Genomic DNA, 16,371 nt, shown 5'->3' with positions numbered 1-16,371 from the left:
AGCCCCAAAACATCTCTTCTGCTGCTGACTTATAGGCCTGCCCATTCAACTTTAAAAACAAAGTTCCATGTGTTGTGTATATAAACTTATATGCAGGCGCATGCAAGTGCGTGCAGGCATGCATGCGCGCACACACACACCTTTTTACAACAACGTATGTCCTCTCCTGCATTGTCACCCAGGCAACCCATTTCTACCTGTGTTGGTTTACATTTTGTTCCTAATCCCAAGGCCACGGAGAGATTTTAAAAACCAAATGGATTGACAAAGCGGAGAGGGTTAACTTTTCTCTAGAACATTTCCATTAAGCTTCTTAATGCATTGACTCATCTTTCTTTCACAAATATAAGAATAGATTCAGAAATCACACTTCATTTTTTCCTAGACAGAGATCAAATACCTCCCCAAATCCCACCGAGATGATCTAGCTCATGTTTATACTCCATGTCAAGGTGTTGATCTCAACTATACAAATGAAGACTTGGTGTGTTTTAACCTGCTGTCTGGTATTCCAGTCTTCATGCAGTTGGCCTACCCGTTGGCTTGACTCATCTCTCCTTCATTGCTTCTTTACAGGGTCATCACATTGCAAGTCCCAAGAGCAATGATTCATCCAGTGATTTTTTAAAAAAAAAACTTTGCAAAGACATTATGCTCTTCTTCAATAGTAAGCAAGCTTACTTTAATGAGGACTGCTTAATAAGTAATTATTGTGCTGAGCATAATAATATTGGGATCCCATGCCAAAAATTGAGCTGAGGCCGAGCAGCAGTTCAAGGGTCTCAATACGGTAACTAATCTGTCCATGAGGATGGGGGGGAGTTCCTTCTACAGTGTCTAAAACAGCCAAATTGGCTTGTTTGTATCTTTGGATTCTGGAAACTCATTGAAACTGAAATCAATTTGAGTCAACTGTTCCAGTGACACTTTTTAAGCACACATACACACACTCTAGATGAAAATCGTCATGTCTGAAAAATGTGATCAAAATAAAGGTAAAATGGGAGAGGGAACCCAAAGCGGCTATAGAGGCTGCTGCTATGGGAAGCTAAAAATAGTAAGCAGCCCTAGGAAACTTAAGGGTTTTTGCTTCCTCATCTTTGGAAAAAAAAACCTCAAGCTGCATGTTTGTGAATTAAACATAGATGCTTACAATAACTAGAAAGTAGGTTGTAGCAGGGGCTCTATACGGTCTGATTATGGGGGATGGGAGGTTAAAACAAACCTGACCTATTCACCTGGTTCATGGTGTTTGAAACCGAATGCCAGCTTTGCTTAGGGGAAAACATATTTTGTTTTTAAGCATAGAGTGTTAAAATTCACATTTCAGGCATTTTAATGCCATCCAGTTCAAGTTTAACACTAGATTTGTGAACCTAGGCAGATCATGAGATGAGGGCAGGAAGAGTTACATTTGTGCTTAGTTCTTGTGGCCCCTTATTACATGCCCAGGGTAATGCCAATTGCTACCCTGGGGTCTGGAAGCAATTTTCCCTAGGCCAGTTCGGTTAGGGATCCTGACAGGGTTTTGCCATCTTCTGGGCATGGAGCAGGGGCCATTGGGTGTGTGTGGAGGGGGAAGGGGAGGTAGTTGTGAATTTCCTGCATTGTGCAGGGGGTTGGACTAGATGACCCCAGAGGTCCCTTCCAACCCTATGATTCGAGCCTCAGCAGTATCTACAAAGCTGAGGAGTGACTCTTGGGAATCTGCACTTGGTTGTTGTGTCTTCTGGGTCTAACACTATCTTCCCAACCTCTGAGGCTCCAGGGTTACTTGGAGAGTCAAAAGTGACCCCTAGCTAAGCTAAGGCTTCTAAGCACATTTTTATGCCATCTTCTTCTATGGAGCTCAGGCTTCCTCTTTCCTCAATTTATCTCAACAATAACTCTGCGAGGTAGACGAGGATGAGTAAAAGCAATGGGCCCAAAGTCAATAGGTGGGCAATGTGAGGTTTCAAAGCAGGGTCTCCCAGGTCCGAGTCCAACACTGGGATCTCTGTACCTCACTGGCTATCAATATTTGGCCTTTTTCAATCTGTTGATGACTCTAAATGACAAATCTGGCACTCACTATCAACCCTACAGGTTAAAAACAAAGGGTCTCTTGCACTGATTTTAGTAACAGCAGCAACGAAAAACAGAAAACACCAGGCATGAAAACAAGCAATATTTTAATTCCATTAGTTTATTTCCAGCATCGCTTTTCATGTAGTATAATTTATACATTTTTTCTGACAATATCTGTAAAAGGACATCTGTATACATAGTTACACCGTTTTACTTAAATATAATTCATAATATAGGCATCTATCTTGATTTTGCAAAGTGTGTGGCCCCAAACATTCGAATCTTGGCTAGTCAAAGAAACTGCCTGCTGTTTGTCGACTCACAAATGGGTAGTAAGATGTTGGAACCTCTAACTACGTTACAGAAATGTTCACCGTTAAAACAACAAGCCTGTGCGAGGGTAGCACTGCTGCCAAAGGAGATAAATACAAAAAAAGAAAACATTCACTGAATTGTGCACATCGAGCTTCTAGGAGAGTTAACTGTTCTTGACACGGGCTCCTGACTGTAGTTTACAATATCTGCCTTCACCACCTTCTGTCATAAAGAGAGAGAGAGAGAGAAAGAGAGAGAAGAGGTTACAGTGAGAGAATCCAAATGAAACTCCAGTCCAAAAGTTCTGGTAAAACATTTCATATGTTAATGACTCGCCTTGGAAGACAAAGACCTGACTATGAAATATGGAGCATTCAAAAGAAAGAGCTAGTCACAAGAAACGTATGCGGCAGTCCTCTTTTCCTAGAAATCATGCATAAAGATTTTGGAACATGCTGATACTAATTTTAAATAAACCCCTCGGTTCCAAATAAGGGAGAAAGTTTTCTTGTAACATGTTCTGTCAACTTCTTCAGGGCAGTGCATTGCAATTTTGAAATATGATTTTTGGTGCAAAAAGTGGGACTCCAAGGAGAGCAAAATGCCCTTTTTAAAAACCCTACCACAATCCCCTTCTTTGCACCTGTTCACAGTCCTAGATGTACTGCTACTTCAACACTCTTTCGTCTTCCTTCTCCGCTAAATCAACCAGCAATCAAACAATGAGAGGGCTGTATTGTAGGGATGGGGTCTGAGATGCTTCGCTAATGAGTTAAGGACTATAGACTTCATCACTATATTGCCTTATGTATTATCTGCTGCTTTAAATATGTACTCCTATGTACCACCAATGCTCCATGCTGTCTAATGTTAGTCCTAGAATTGATTATGTTCTGCTTCACTATTTTTACTACTCAGTATTAGCAAAATTGCAATACAATGTCTTTTAAACTTGTATCTATTTACCCTATGGCATTGTTTATGGAAATGTCCTTGATACTGTACTGAAATGTCCTTGATACTGATTGTACTAATCTCATACTGTGTAATCTGCCTTGAGTCTCAGTGAGAAAGGCGGACTATAAATAAATAAATGTGGCAACCACACACAACCTGCAGCATAAACTGGCTTCTTGATTGCACCACAGAAGGCAAAATCTTCTCACTGCCCTCACTTCATACAGAAGGGGCGGGAGGGGAGGGGGGATTCTCTTCTGCCTGCTTGCCTGCCTTCCTTTGCTGCACCAGCAGTTTCGTTTGCCCACCAGTGTGCCATGGCATGAAGTTCCCCTGATGCCACTTTCACTAAAATGCTAGTTCTGCATGGTGATCTTGAAGACATATTCCAATGTGCGTCCAAATGTGGATTCCCATCTACACTTTGCCCTATTTAGTCAAAGATGTACAACTGGACTGGGGGAGCTGGCACTGACTTGGTTACCTCAATAAAGGGGACATTTTACCAGTTTTTCTCCCTGACCTGTAAAAGAGTTTGTGGTGCACCATTTCACAAACCACCAAAAAGGTGAGATGTGGTTTGCAGGGGGAAGAAATGTTTCTGATAGGCCTCGTTCCCATTTTGGTTCAGTTTCGCTTGGCTTTTAATAGCAGGTAGCAATATATTCCTTCATGAGAAGAGCTTCAGTTTAGTTGACTGATGCCAGAAAATTATGCAACACTTGTAGGGCAATCCAAACAGCATGATGATGTCAGAGGCTCTAAAGTCTGCCATGCAGAAAGCTTCACACGCACAGTGGAACAGAATCCCCCCTCCCCATGCCATCCAAGAAGCTGTCCCTGAAATTCACGGGAGCCTGAAAAGCACCCCCTTGCGAAGCATAAAGAGGGGTGAGATGGAGACAACCTCTGAGGTGCATATGTGAAAGCATAAGGCGGTTCTCTGATTTTCAACACAGCTCACTAGCCTGTAAAACTCTAATCTGAAATCTTTCGCCACACGTTAATCTCATCTAAACGCACTGAAATCAGTTGGAAGTTACAGATAACTAAAGCCCCAGTGAATTCAGTGGGGCTCAGGCTTAGGGTTTTTTTTCCTTCCCGTATCAAGGTCAGATTATTTGATTACTTTATGCTTTACCCCTCACAAAAGTACAAATCAAAATGACATACAATACCATGGTTACTATTTCATATACATAAAATAGTAACACTGAATCGTTTTACTGTACTACCTGAACTACTGCACTGAACAGATTTTACTCTGATTGTTGGGCGTGTTGGCCTGTGGATTATCATCTTCAGGATACTTCACTAGTTCTGCCCTGACAACATGCTGCAGCCATGAGCCAAATAGAAGACAGAAAACAAGGAGGTGAGTGCGAAAAAAGAAAAAAGAGAGACAGATGAACAGTTTTAAAAGAAAATGCAATTGACATAAATAAACAGAAGCAACAAACAAAAGTCATCACATTCCAGATATCATGCAGAGCAGAGGCACATCCAGGGACGTCTCCCATGTGCCACCTTCGCTTGGCCGAACAAGGTGTGCTTAATATTCCATTCTGAAAGCAAGAGTGCTGGCCCCATGGTGGAATGGCCTCCCAGGGCAAAATAACAAAGGGCAATTGTTGCTATTTAAAAGGCTGTTGAAGGCACAGTTATTTGGGCAGCCACTCAAATATAACTGTCCTTGCAGATGGTTTTTGGAGGTTACTTAAGGATCTGTTTTTCTGATTTTTTTAGAGTTATTGTTGTGTTTTTGGTGTTTTTAAACTAAGACTGTAATCTGCTTTCAATTCTGTTTGGAGAACAGTGGGTTAGAAATTATACAAATTCCGGTTTTGATACCAGAGGTACCATTTAAACAATGGCAGAAAGATATATCTAGATTTATATGGCAAGGGAAAAAACCAAGGGTTAAACGGAAGGTTCCGAAGAATGCTAAGGAAAGTGACAGGTTGGGCCTGCCTGTTCTGAAATCGTATTTTGCTGCAAGTTGCCTTGTTTGGATGAAAGAATGGATTTTGTTGAAAAACAGAAGATAGTTGGATTTAGAAGCGCACAACTTAAGATTTGGATGGCATAACTATTTGTGGTATGACAGAGCCAAGGTTAATGCAGAATTCAATAACCATTATGTTGGGTGTGCTTTGTTGAGAATTTGAAATATAAACATAGATTTTGTTCAAAAATACCTATGTGGCTAGCGCCACAAGAAGTGCATTTTAGAAGGGAGATGGTAAGCCCCTTGAAATTGACTGACTTATTGAGACATGTTAATATTTTCAAAGGGTGATGTTAAAATAAATAAAATCAAGAGAGGACTTTTTAACAGGCGGATGTACTTGCCGATGGTTTCCTTATACGCAAATGGTGGGAAGGTTTAAAGCAGGTAGGGGGCAATATGACTTTGATCAATCTAAGACTGAATTTGAGGCAGAATTATGTACAACGTTAAACAGAGCTATACCCTCCTAAGCCCCAAGATTTCAATAGACTTTGTATGGATGTTGCTAACTTGAGACTAGCTCTTTAGAAGAAAATGGCTGAGCCTAGGATCAAGTTGTAAGGATGTGTGGCCTAGCACAGGTATGTGTTTTCCAGAGCTCACTGGGAACACCTGTGGAACAGATCCTAGGTTCCCTAGAGATTCAACCTTGAAGGGACTGTTCTTTTTATTTTTATTAATTTTTTCCAAACACAACAAAAAAAAACCACCATCTAAACCACATATATAACATACAATATTACATGAAAGAGTAAAGAAATGAGCATAAAACAAAAAGATTAAACGTAAGAGGGAACGGGGGGAAAGAGAGAAAGAACAGGCACTGCTGAATGAAACTGTTAATGGAGGACTTTTCAAATGTATCTTCCACAATATAAAATGTAGAGAGGAAATCTTTAATGGCATATGGGAGGTTTTTTTTCTGAAACATTTCTACAGATACTACGAATCTAATCTCTCGTAACTTGGGGAAGGGAACAGATAAATGTTGATACTGCATACTGTTCTGATTGGTATATGAAATGAAGTCTTGCCATGTTTCATAAAAATCCGACATTCCAGCATTACCTTTAACAACTCTTAAGTTGATATGCCAATTTTTCTGCCATAGCTACTTGCCATAACTCAGAGTACCAGATTTCCAGCACTTTGCTCTTACCTTACGCGCTGCCATCAACATGAACATTATTAATCCCTTGGGTGACACTTTGAAGGGACTGTTCTCAAGAGGGCTCTGTGCTTAACTCCCTAGATTTCACATAGTTATAATAATACCAATGAATGGCTTAACCCTGATTGGTTCCTGTGTTGCCGGGCAATTCAGTGAGGCCGGAAAAGATGGCTCCTCAGTTCACTCAGAGCCAAAACACACGTTAAGAAATACCCAGGTTCAGCACGTGTTCTCTTACCTCAAGGTTTGCCGGGATCTGTAGGCGTCCTGGAAGCTTAAAGATCTGTAGGCGTCCTGGAAGCTTAAAGTCCTGGAAGCTTAAAGGATCTGTAGGCGTCCTGGAAGCTTAAAGCTTAAAATACAGGCGCTCTGTAAATGCTAAACTTTAAGCTTCCAGGATGCCTACAGATCCCGGCAAACCTTGAGGTAAGAGAACACGTGCTGAACCTAGGTATTTCTTAACGTGTGTTTTGGCTCTCAGAGATGGTGCAAGTGTGCAAGATGGATGATGCTAGAAGCTGACTTGACCGAGTATGAGAAAGATGGCTCACTGTGTGATGGATAGGTGAGATACACAACTATGGAAACCACTCAGAGATGCTTAGGCTGCTAGCTTTTAAATTTAGATAGGCAGGTTTTAGTATATAGCAACAATAAGGCTTTCTTGTTTTACTGCCTGTCACCTGAGCAGAGTGCTTCATGCTTTGTGGAGACTTAAGAAACTTATCTTCTATTAAGCTGAAGTCTTGTGTGTGGGTACATCTCAGAAATGGACTGGAGATTGGGAAGCGCAGCCTTCGAGAAAGGGAGAGCTTCCAGTCTCACAAACCACTCGAACCACATTCTGCCTGCCTGGTCTCTGGAGTGGCTATGGGTCAGTGCTCAGAACTGGGAGGTGTGAGTTGTAGGTTCGTGCAGACTTCAAGTGCTGTAACTCTGCTTAGGATTGCACTGTAAGATACATTTGGGGGTGAAAAGTGCTTTGCTTTCTTAGCTTTTGAAGAAGAGGACTTTTCTTGAAGTAAACAGATCGTGAGCACAATCCAACCAAAGTTATGCAATGACATCTCATTGGTTTCAATGGGAAAGTTACAAAATAGTAAGGAGTCCAGTAGCACTGTTAAGACTAACCAACTTTATTGTATCATAAGCTTTCGAGAACCACAGCTCTCTTCATCAGATGCATCTGATGAAGAGAGCTGTGGTTCTTGAAAGCTTATGCTACGTAGTTGCTATTTTGCAAATACAGACTAACACGGGTAACTCCTCTGGACCTATGACAATGGGAAATTGCATTCTGAAATCTCCCTAGCTGAATATGAATACATGCACACAGTTCATTAATTTAAACACAAATATAGATATTTGTTTCTATTGCTAGTTAAGTTACTGTTGCTCATATATGTTATACCACTCTGTGCAAAATATACTCTCAGTGTGTGAAACAGGTACATGTTTTAAGGCACTCTGGACATACAGCCAATATTTGTAAGATGCTCATGAACTTTTTTTTGTTTCTTCTAATTTAAAATATATTAATGGCCAAAACAAAAAAAAAATATTTTAAAGAAAAACACAGAAACTTGTAAAGGTTCTCTCACTATATAAATATTTGTGGTTGAAGATAACCTCTGTCTGTATTAAATGAGTAATGGACACAGATGGCTGGGTGTGTGTGTCTGAATTTATGAGCCGCCACTGTTCTCCATTTGAGTTCTTACTGATCAACATCATATACTCTTATCAGGTAGGCAAGAGTCATTCACTGGCTTCCCAGCCTCACAGTATCATGAAAAGCATTCCATGAGGATCTTTGCAGAAAAGCAGCATTTAACAGTGTTATCTGAACACGGCGGGACCAATTTTGATGCAATGTGCTGTCTTCAGGAGTTAAGAACTAAACAACATGCTAGTTTAAATCCTGTCATGAAGACAACAGTGAGGTTAGCGAACCCATATTTCACCCATTGTATGGCAGAAGATTAACAAATGGTTTGGCAGTCTTAAAAGAATTTCACGTTCAGTGAATAGAGTATTGCCGTTATGATGCACTGGACATTTATATCCATTTTGAAAATCTGCAGAAAGGTGTTCCCCAAAGCTGCAGTTTCTGTTATGGATCAAATTCTAGAGTTGGCTGATTTGATAAACTAGTTTATGTTACTGCATGCTCACCATTAATGGTTTGAAAGACTGATGATGTTGTTCAACTGACTGGGATAGAACAATATTATATATTCAATGAGAAAACAGCCTCTTGAAGCATAAGGCAATTTAAATATCAGAAGAAACTGAAGAGATAAAGAAGTGAGCAATTTCAGTCTTCAACAGCCAACATAACAGTCTTAATTCTGCACATGTTCCGGAGGAACAGAGGAATACACAGTTCCATAAAATTATTCATTCATTCCACTTATGCAAGCAGTTCTTTAAGCCAAGACGATCTGGACTAGTGTTCTTTGAACAACAGTCTTCTCTCTCCCCCGCACCCCATGCCACATAACCAATCTATTGTGAATCTAAGGGAAGTGTGTGAAGCACCACAGCCTAGCTGCCATTTGAAAGGGGAAAAAATCAACCCTTCTAATAGACACACCTGAAGCTTTTTGCATGCCTCAATGTTTACGGTTCAGTAAATCACTCAAATTTGGTGACTTGTCAACTTTCCTGTGTTTGTTGACTAACCCAGAGAAAATGTGTGAATATACAAAAGACTCGAGTGTAGACCTTCAGAAAGAGGAGAGGTGTTTTGTTTCTCCATCAGGGAATACTAATAGGCAATAAAACCCATTTTATTGTCTCATTCTTACTTCATTCTGCTTCACACACAGATTCCATTGTTGCCGTTTATATACATGAGATGCCCTCCAAATAATAAGAAGTGAATATTGAAATACTGTGGCTCACTTGAATTCACTTATCATTTTTTTGCATCTGGTAGAGCCTGCAACACCTCTCATTTCTTTTACTTGGGATTTTCTTTGCTTAATGTATTGCTTGCAGGTTTCCAAGGCAAATTTCCCCAGTTAGCACTTCAGTGAATGAGGGTCCCACACTGCTGCAGAAGCTGAAGGCCCCCGGAGAAAGCAGTGGCTCAGCCTGCGGCTCAGGACTGGACGTTTATTTTTTGACGATCGTTTTAGGTGAGAAGCCATGTTAGTCGGCAGCAGTAGAACTCAACTCAAGTCCAGTAGCCCCTTAAAGACCAACAAAAATGTCCAGGGTATAAAGCTTTCATGAGCCTTCACCAGAGACCAAGCTTCACATTTAAATTGGCCCTCAGAAGTCCTGGCTCATGTCCTAATACTCTGGAAAAATGTGTTAGTCTTTAAGGTGCAACTGTACTGAAGATTTGTTCTACTTTTGGATTCTTTCAGGGGATACACAGCTCTGGCTTCCCAGGAGAGTCGGGAGAACTGAGCCTGATTCAAACAAGATCCTGGTGAGACAGAAGGATGCAATGCAATATCGCATACACTCAGCATCTCATTCAAACAGCACTGCTGTCAGCGTCACGCCTCAAAGATCTGCAGCCCAGATGGGAATTGCACTAGTGAGCTAATATTGCACACAGAGGCATTTCATATGTGTAGCAGCCAAGTAAAAACATCACACAGGTAAATGCTAGTGGCTGAACAGCTTCACATTTAAATTGGGTTTCGCTCTTGGAAATCCTTGCTTGAATCATAAAGGCTGTGAAGCCTACAACGTCAGACAGTCTTACTGTGTGTTTGAGAGGTTTTCCTCCAGGTGAAAGTCCACAAATCCCCATACGTAGCCTGCTGTCTCCTTCCACCCCATTTTCTGACAATACCTCATCCTACACACCAGGATAAGTAGGGGCATGGCAGAAGCTGAGCCATCGTGTAGTCAGACAGGTAAGTGTGGAAAAGATAAGAGGCATTTCCTTGCCTCCCTGATTTGACACAGCACATAGGAGGGAGAGTATACAAGAAGACAAAAGGAAACATGGCGCTCAGAGGCACTGTTGAGGTGGAGGCCAAACCTGTCCCCTGTCCTGACACTTGGGACCTTTCTGCTGACAACGGCATCTGCAACAAGGGTGGGGCTGCAAAACAAAATCTCTTATACTACTGCTGACAATGCTGCAATGAGATACAAAAAACTGTTCTGCAAGGCTAACCAACTTTATTGAAGCATAAAGTTTTCGAGAGCCACAGCTCTCTTCGTCAGATGCAGGATGTGTTTGACGAAGAGAGCTGTGGCTTTCGAAAGCTTATGCTACAATAAAGTTGGTTAGTCTTAAAAGTGCTACTGGACTCTTTACTATTTTGCAACTACAGACTAACATGGCTAACTCCTCTGGATCTATTCTGTATGGGAAGCACAAAAGCCTTGCCTGCTCCCTGATAAAGAGCAAGAACCTCAGGGAGCTTCACAACAGCAGCTTCAGAGATCGGCACAGGGACCCACTGCTGTTCCAACAAAAAAAAACCCACAGAAGGCCCCAAATGAGCCTAAAGCAGTCCTCTGGCCAAAGCACTAGAAAGCTGTGGACATCTATAGATGTTCAAGAACTTTCGAAAGAAAATTAATGCTAAAAGCTTGGAGAGTTAACTTAATTTTATGATTTGAAGCATGTAACATTTTGCCTCAGCATGCAAAGAACACATAGCACAAAGTTGCCATGCCTTGCAGTAAAATATTAACTGACATCAGCTTAAATACATCAGCTAGCAAAAGCCATACACTCACCTGTGATTGCTCTATTTCTGCTCTGTTTAATTTGACATCGAGGATGTCGGCAGCAATTCTTTGAAAACACAGGAAGACCTATTTTTTAAAAAAAAGGAAAGAAAAGGCTTAAGTGATTAGAAACAGACATTGTCAAGTTACTTCAAATACAGCAAACATTTCCTGGACTATAAACATAGAGATAGGGAGAAAAATACAACCTGTGCAAAAGATCTCTGAAGAACTCCATTGGTAAATTTCAGAACTTACAGCAATATTATGAAGTAATTGAATTGTAATATAAAAGAATGACCGGACTCCTAATTCTGGGCACCTAATTAGATTCCAGAGAATTAAATACAGAACACATTCTAGCATACAGTGATAGCAAACATAATACATACATTAAATGTAGAGAGTAGAGAGCTGCTGTACCACAGTGGTTAAGGGGATAGGATGCAAATCAGCTCTTTCTTGGTTCAAATCCCACTACTGCCATGAGCTCAGTAGGTGGCCTTGGGTAAGCCACTCCACTCCACCCCAGCTCCCCAGCTGTATTGTAGGGATAATAACAACGCTGACTTTTTTCACAGCTCTGGGGCACCAATCTGTCTAGAAAAATGGTATATAAGGACAGTTATTATTATTACTTCTTTTAAAATCACACAAAACCCCCACATAGCTTGAAGCTAAGAAAAATTAAGAGTAGTTAATTATAATATAGAGACTTTAAAAATGTTGAGTATAAAATGATGATTGATTAAAGACTATTGATATTACATTTTAGGTATAAGAATTAAGGAGAGGGAGAGGAGAAATATCCCACAAGCTAGCTGTGTTGAAACATTTTGAATATACTTTTCTGTTGTAGTTTAAATTTAGTATTTCCTCTATTGTATAAGTTTCTATGCACTTTCTATTGCTATTTGTATTTTTCTTTTCAAATACATTTTTTTTTAAAAACCCACAGAACGTCACATTTTTCTCTTTGAAAAACAACATGGTTAAGCATTAGTGACAAACTGTATTTAATTCTCCGGAATCTAACTAGAGCCCAGAATAGCAGGCATTCTTCTATATTACAATGATAAACAATTCAGTTCACAAAAGCAATGCCCATAATTTAAGTTCTTTACACTCAGCTCTGGAGACTGGTACTATAAACATAGAAGTACTTAACATTACTCATATCTACTTACAGAATCACCTGTCTTGGCTGACACAAAATGGCTGCTACAACGATTTTCCTGACAGAAACGGTGATGTCGATCAGCCTTGACTGTCCGCAGATGCTCCAAATCAACTATTTAAAGTTTCAGAGGGAAGAAAGATATGAGTGTATTGACAGTTTCTTAAGATATATTCTTTAAACAAAAAGATTGCTTATTTGTTACTGGTTTCTTTGAGCGGTCATCTGTGCAATCACTGTGCATATATAAGTTCTGTGCCGATACAGAAACAACTCTGGACAGATCTGGAGCTCTAGCCAAGAAACAGACAGCCCAGTTCTCTCCCCTAAGGAAGAGCTTTGCCTCTCTGCCCCTAACTCAAGAGAAGAGGTAAGCAGGAGCACCTTCCTGCTCAGTTCCTACAGACTGCTGCATTCAGCTACCTCAGAGGAACAAGACAAGAGAGAACCCAGCAGTGGGAAAGGAGAATAGGTTATGCAACTGTCCAGATGGCCACTCATGATAGTCTGGTTGGCAACCTTTCTGGTCTTTCTGCAGCTCCACATGCAGCTTCACATAAGAAACGGATGTACTTTGAGGCAGGTATGGAAACATCTCAGAAGTCAATTGACAGAAGCACGACTTGGCCAAAAGATGCATCTCCCTATGCATCAACATCAAGGTGGGAGAGGAAAGTCAAGAAAGTTGTCCAAGCTGCTGCTTAATATACTTGTTCTGACATAAAGAGCCATTCATTATAACTGTAATATTACAGTGAAAAAACAGGGACATGATCCTGAAAATATAGAGCATTCATCCCAGTCCAGATCAAAGTGACAGAAATACTTATTTCCATCATCCTTTCAAAAATGAAGAGGAACTCATTACAGAACTGCAGTGGTTCCCATCACTCAGGATCAAAGGAATAAGGCCAGTCTATTCTATCGTATACAGAAAGAGGGCTTTTCTAATCTTTGTCGCATCCCAGATTCTCTCTGGGAGTATCTGACACAGGGGGGAAGTGCTCCTAGGAGATCAACTACTGCTTGAGAGGTGACTTGATCAGCCTCCATAGCAACTAGAGAACAGGGTTGCAGAGGAGGGTGTGTCTTCTCTTTTTTCATCAGAGAAGCCAAATGAGAAGGCTCCATAAGAACGTAAGTAAATCCTGCTAGATCAGATCAGTGGCCCATCTAGTCCAATATCCTGTTTCATGCAGCAGCCAACCAGTTGTCCTTGGAAAGCCAGGCCAACTCATTAAAAGCTACCACGGAACTAGAACGCAAAGACAGAAGGAAATCCCCCCGTGGTATACAATTAACACCAGTCTCAACTCTGAAAAAAGTTATTTCATAAAGTGCAAAAGTGCTACAATTACAATCAATATCATAAATATCGTATATAAACAGTAATAAATACAGAATCAATAAATAACAGGAGTTATGCCGGCCAAGATACAAAATGTCAAAACAGATAAACAAAATAATCACTTTCCAGCTCCAGTCCCGGCTGGTTAGAAGAACATGAATTATACAACGTGACTGTTTTTTCTCTCCTACTGCAGGGAGCAATGTTCTCCAATGGAAGGCTGCTTCTTGAATTTGAGGTAGGTAGTAAATGATGAGTCCTTAATGCAATAGTCCTGACTGTTAATATTTCTTGTTTTTCAGACAACCCCAGGTCCTGGGGAAGCTGCAATAATCACCCTGGCCCCAACAGGCTGCTAGCGGAAAGCCTGTTTTGCTGAGCTTCCTCTAGGGTTCCTCTGGCTGCAGTCTACAAACAATCACAAAGCACTGGCACGGGCATCATTTCTCATGAACCTGCTGGGCCTGCTCAATACATTTTGCCCCACCAAGCTCCCTCCTGCTATCTTGCCCCAGCTGGGTCTAATGCCAGAGAGAGAGATTCGTGGAAATGACCAGAAGAAAGAAGCAAACTGTGCCATGACTTACTAACTACAAACCATATTGTCTAATAAGTCTCAATAAAAGTCATCTTGTTTGTAAATTTCTTCAGTCTTATTTGTTAATTTCATATACTCAACCACTGCCAAACCAATTAACAATAAAGAATCTCAGAGGTAGTCACATAGATACAATTAATGAACAGTAGCCATCAATTCCACAGCAAACCTAAAGTAATATATAATACTACAATAAAGTGCTGAGTGCACATATGCAATAAACAACAATAAGTAAGTGACTAGTGCTTATACAATTAAAGTTACAATGCTTCATGAAAGAATTAAAAATACAAAGATGTGCCATATATAAAGTTCAAAAGGAACAATGTCCGTAACTCCAAATGGGGATAAGATTCCGTTGATATTGAGGAGTAACTGCAATGGGTGTGCAAATATATACGTCCCGTTTCTGGTGCCCTTCTTCCTGGCAGTTACAGAAATTAAAAATTACAATTCATAGAAGGGAACATCCTGAGCAGTACAATAGGCGATCTTTACAGGCAGCCAGTTTGGTGTAGTGGTTAAGAGTGCAGGACCCTAATCTGGAGAACCGGGTTTGATTCCCCACTCCTCCACTTGAAGCCAGCTGGGTGACCTTTGGCTAGTCACAGTTCTCTGGAGCTCTCTCAGCCCCACCCACCTCACAGGGTGTTTTGTTGTGGGGATAATAATAACATACTTTGTAAACTGCTCTGAGTGGGCGTTAAGTTGTCCTGAAGGACAGTATATAAATCAAATGTTGTTGTTATTTGTAGTTAGTAAGTCATGGTGCAGTTTGCTTTTTCCAGCTGGGTATAAGGCATTGGAACTAGGTTGTAGCAGCACAGGTCAGGCAGACGACAACCAGCATAAGCCACACCTATCATTTCCTTCCATGTGGCCCTCCTCTGCTAATTTGGTGCCCCAAGTGACTACTTGGGTTGCTTGGCTGGGGACCCAGCACTGCAGTTGTGGTCCCAGAGCAAGGTGGATGGGAGAAAATGAGCCAAAGTAACCAGCATCAACCATTCCCCCCCCCCCAGAAGAGTACACAAATGAGAGGTGTGGTTTCAGGCAAGCAAGCCAGAAGTACAGTGAAGATGGGAGTCTCCAAGACAAAGTAAATAGAAATTACATCAGTCAGACATGGTAAATTTACTTCCATGATTGCAGCATGGCTTAAAAGACTGTTTATGCCATAAGCATATGGTAGATGTAAGGGAGGGGAAAAAACATGAAAGATTTTTAAAAAGCAAGAACAGAAATCCAATTACACTCAGCTACAACAAGCTATACTCTTCCAGAACAGAGATAAAGCTAACACTGAGGAGAAACCTGTGAGGTAACCTTCTCAATGGAGCAACAACACCGAGGTGCTAACAGTGTGGCAGGCAGGAAAGAACCAAGTGGGAAGGTAGGCGCTCCTTGGAGGAGGGCTTTTGGGCAGCAGTTCCCTAACCAGAACTTTGCCGGGTTATTTCTGCTTTGGGACAGAACACATATTTGAGTCTGAATGGAGATCATGAAGAACTTGCCAGAATGCCACTGGTCTCCATGGGGGGATGGATGGCTTATGAGTAAGGAGCTACCACCTGACCTACGGTTAGCTACATCAGGGACATCACCACTCTTTTCTCATGCCAGGTGCAAAAGAGGGTGGTGCTCTTGTGCCTTTATGGATTATGCAGAAGGAAGAATTGCAACAGGTTCAGGTTTTTTCAGCCTTGCATGGCAAGGTCAGCCTGCCAGAATCCCTACCACTATTCAAGGCTATCCATCCATCCATCCATCCATCCATCCATCCATCCATCAATCAATCAATCACAACTGTGCTTATATACCGCTCTTCTAGACAGATGAGAGTCTCACCCACAGCGGAGAACAGGTTGGTGTTATTATTATTATCCCCACAATACAGCTGGGGCTGAGAGGAGTGGCTTATCCAAGGCCACCTACTGAGCTCATGGCAGGAGTGGGACTCGGACCAGTAGAGTTCTGATTCGCAGCTGAATCACTTAACCATTGTGCTACAGCAGCTTTA

General features: G+C 41.2%; 1 protein-coding gene across 2 annotated transcripts in view; it reads right to left on the bottom strand.

Moving 5' to 3' along the window:
- Positions 1-2,167: 2,167 nt before the first annotated feature.
- Positions 2,168-16,371, bottom strand: part of RAB28 (RAB28, member RAS oncogene family) — an 87,391-nt gene continuing 73,187 nt past the window's right edge. The window contains exons 5-7 of one of the 2 annotated variants that reach the window (XM_054999403.1): positions 12,416-12,519; positions 11,238-11,315; positions 2,168-2,604 (exon numbers count right to left, since the gene is read on the bottom strand). In XM_054999403.1, the coding sequence (XP_054855378.1) occupies positions 2,512-2,604; positions 11,238-11,315; positions 12,416-12,519 (275 nt within the window). In that variant the 3' untranslated portion in view covers positions 2,168-2,511. Of the gene's footprint in view, positions 2,605-4,400; positions 4,676-11,237; positions 11,316-12,415; positions 12,520-16,371 lie in introns of those variants that run through there. The other variant, XM_054999404.1, reaches the window with a different exon arrangement.

Source organism: Eublepharis macularius, chromosome 15, assembly GCF_028583425.1.
Source record: "Eublepharis macularius isolate TG4126 chromosome 15, MPM_Emac_v1.0, whole genome shotgun sequence".
NCBI lineage: Eukaryota > Metazoa > Chordata > Lepidosauria > Squamata > Eublepharidae > Eublepharis > Eublepharis macularius.
Note: the sequence above shows the minus strand (reverse complement) of the source record. Positions and strands in the feature narration are given on the sequence as shown.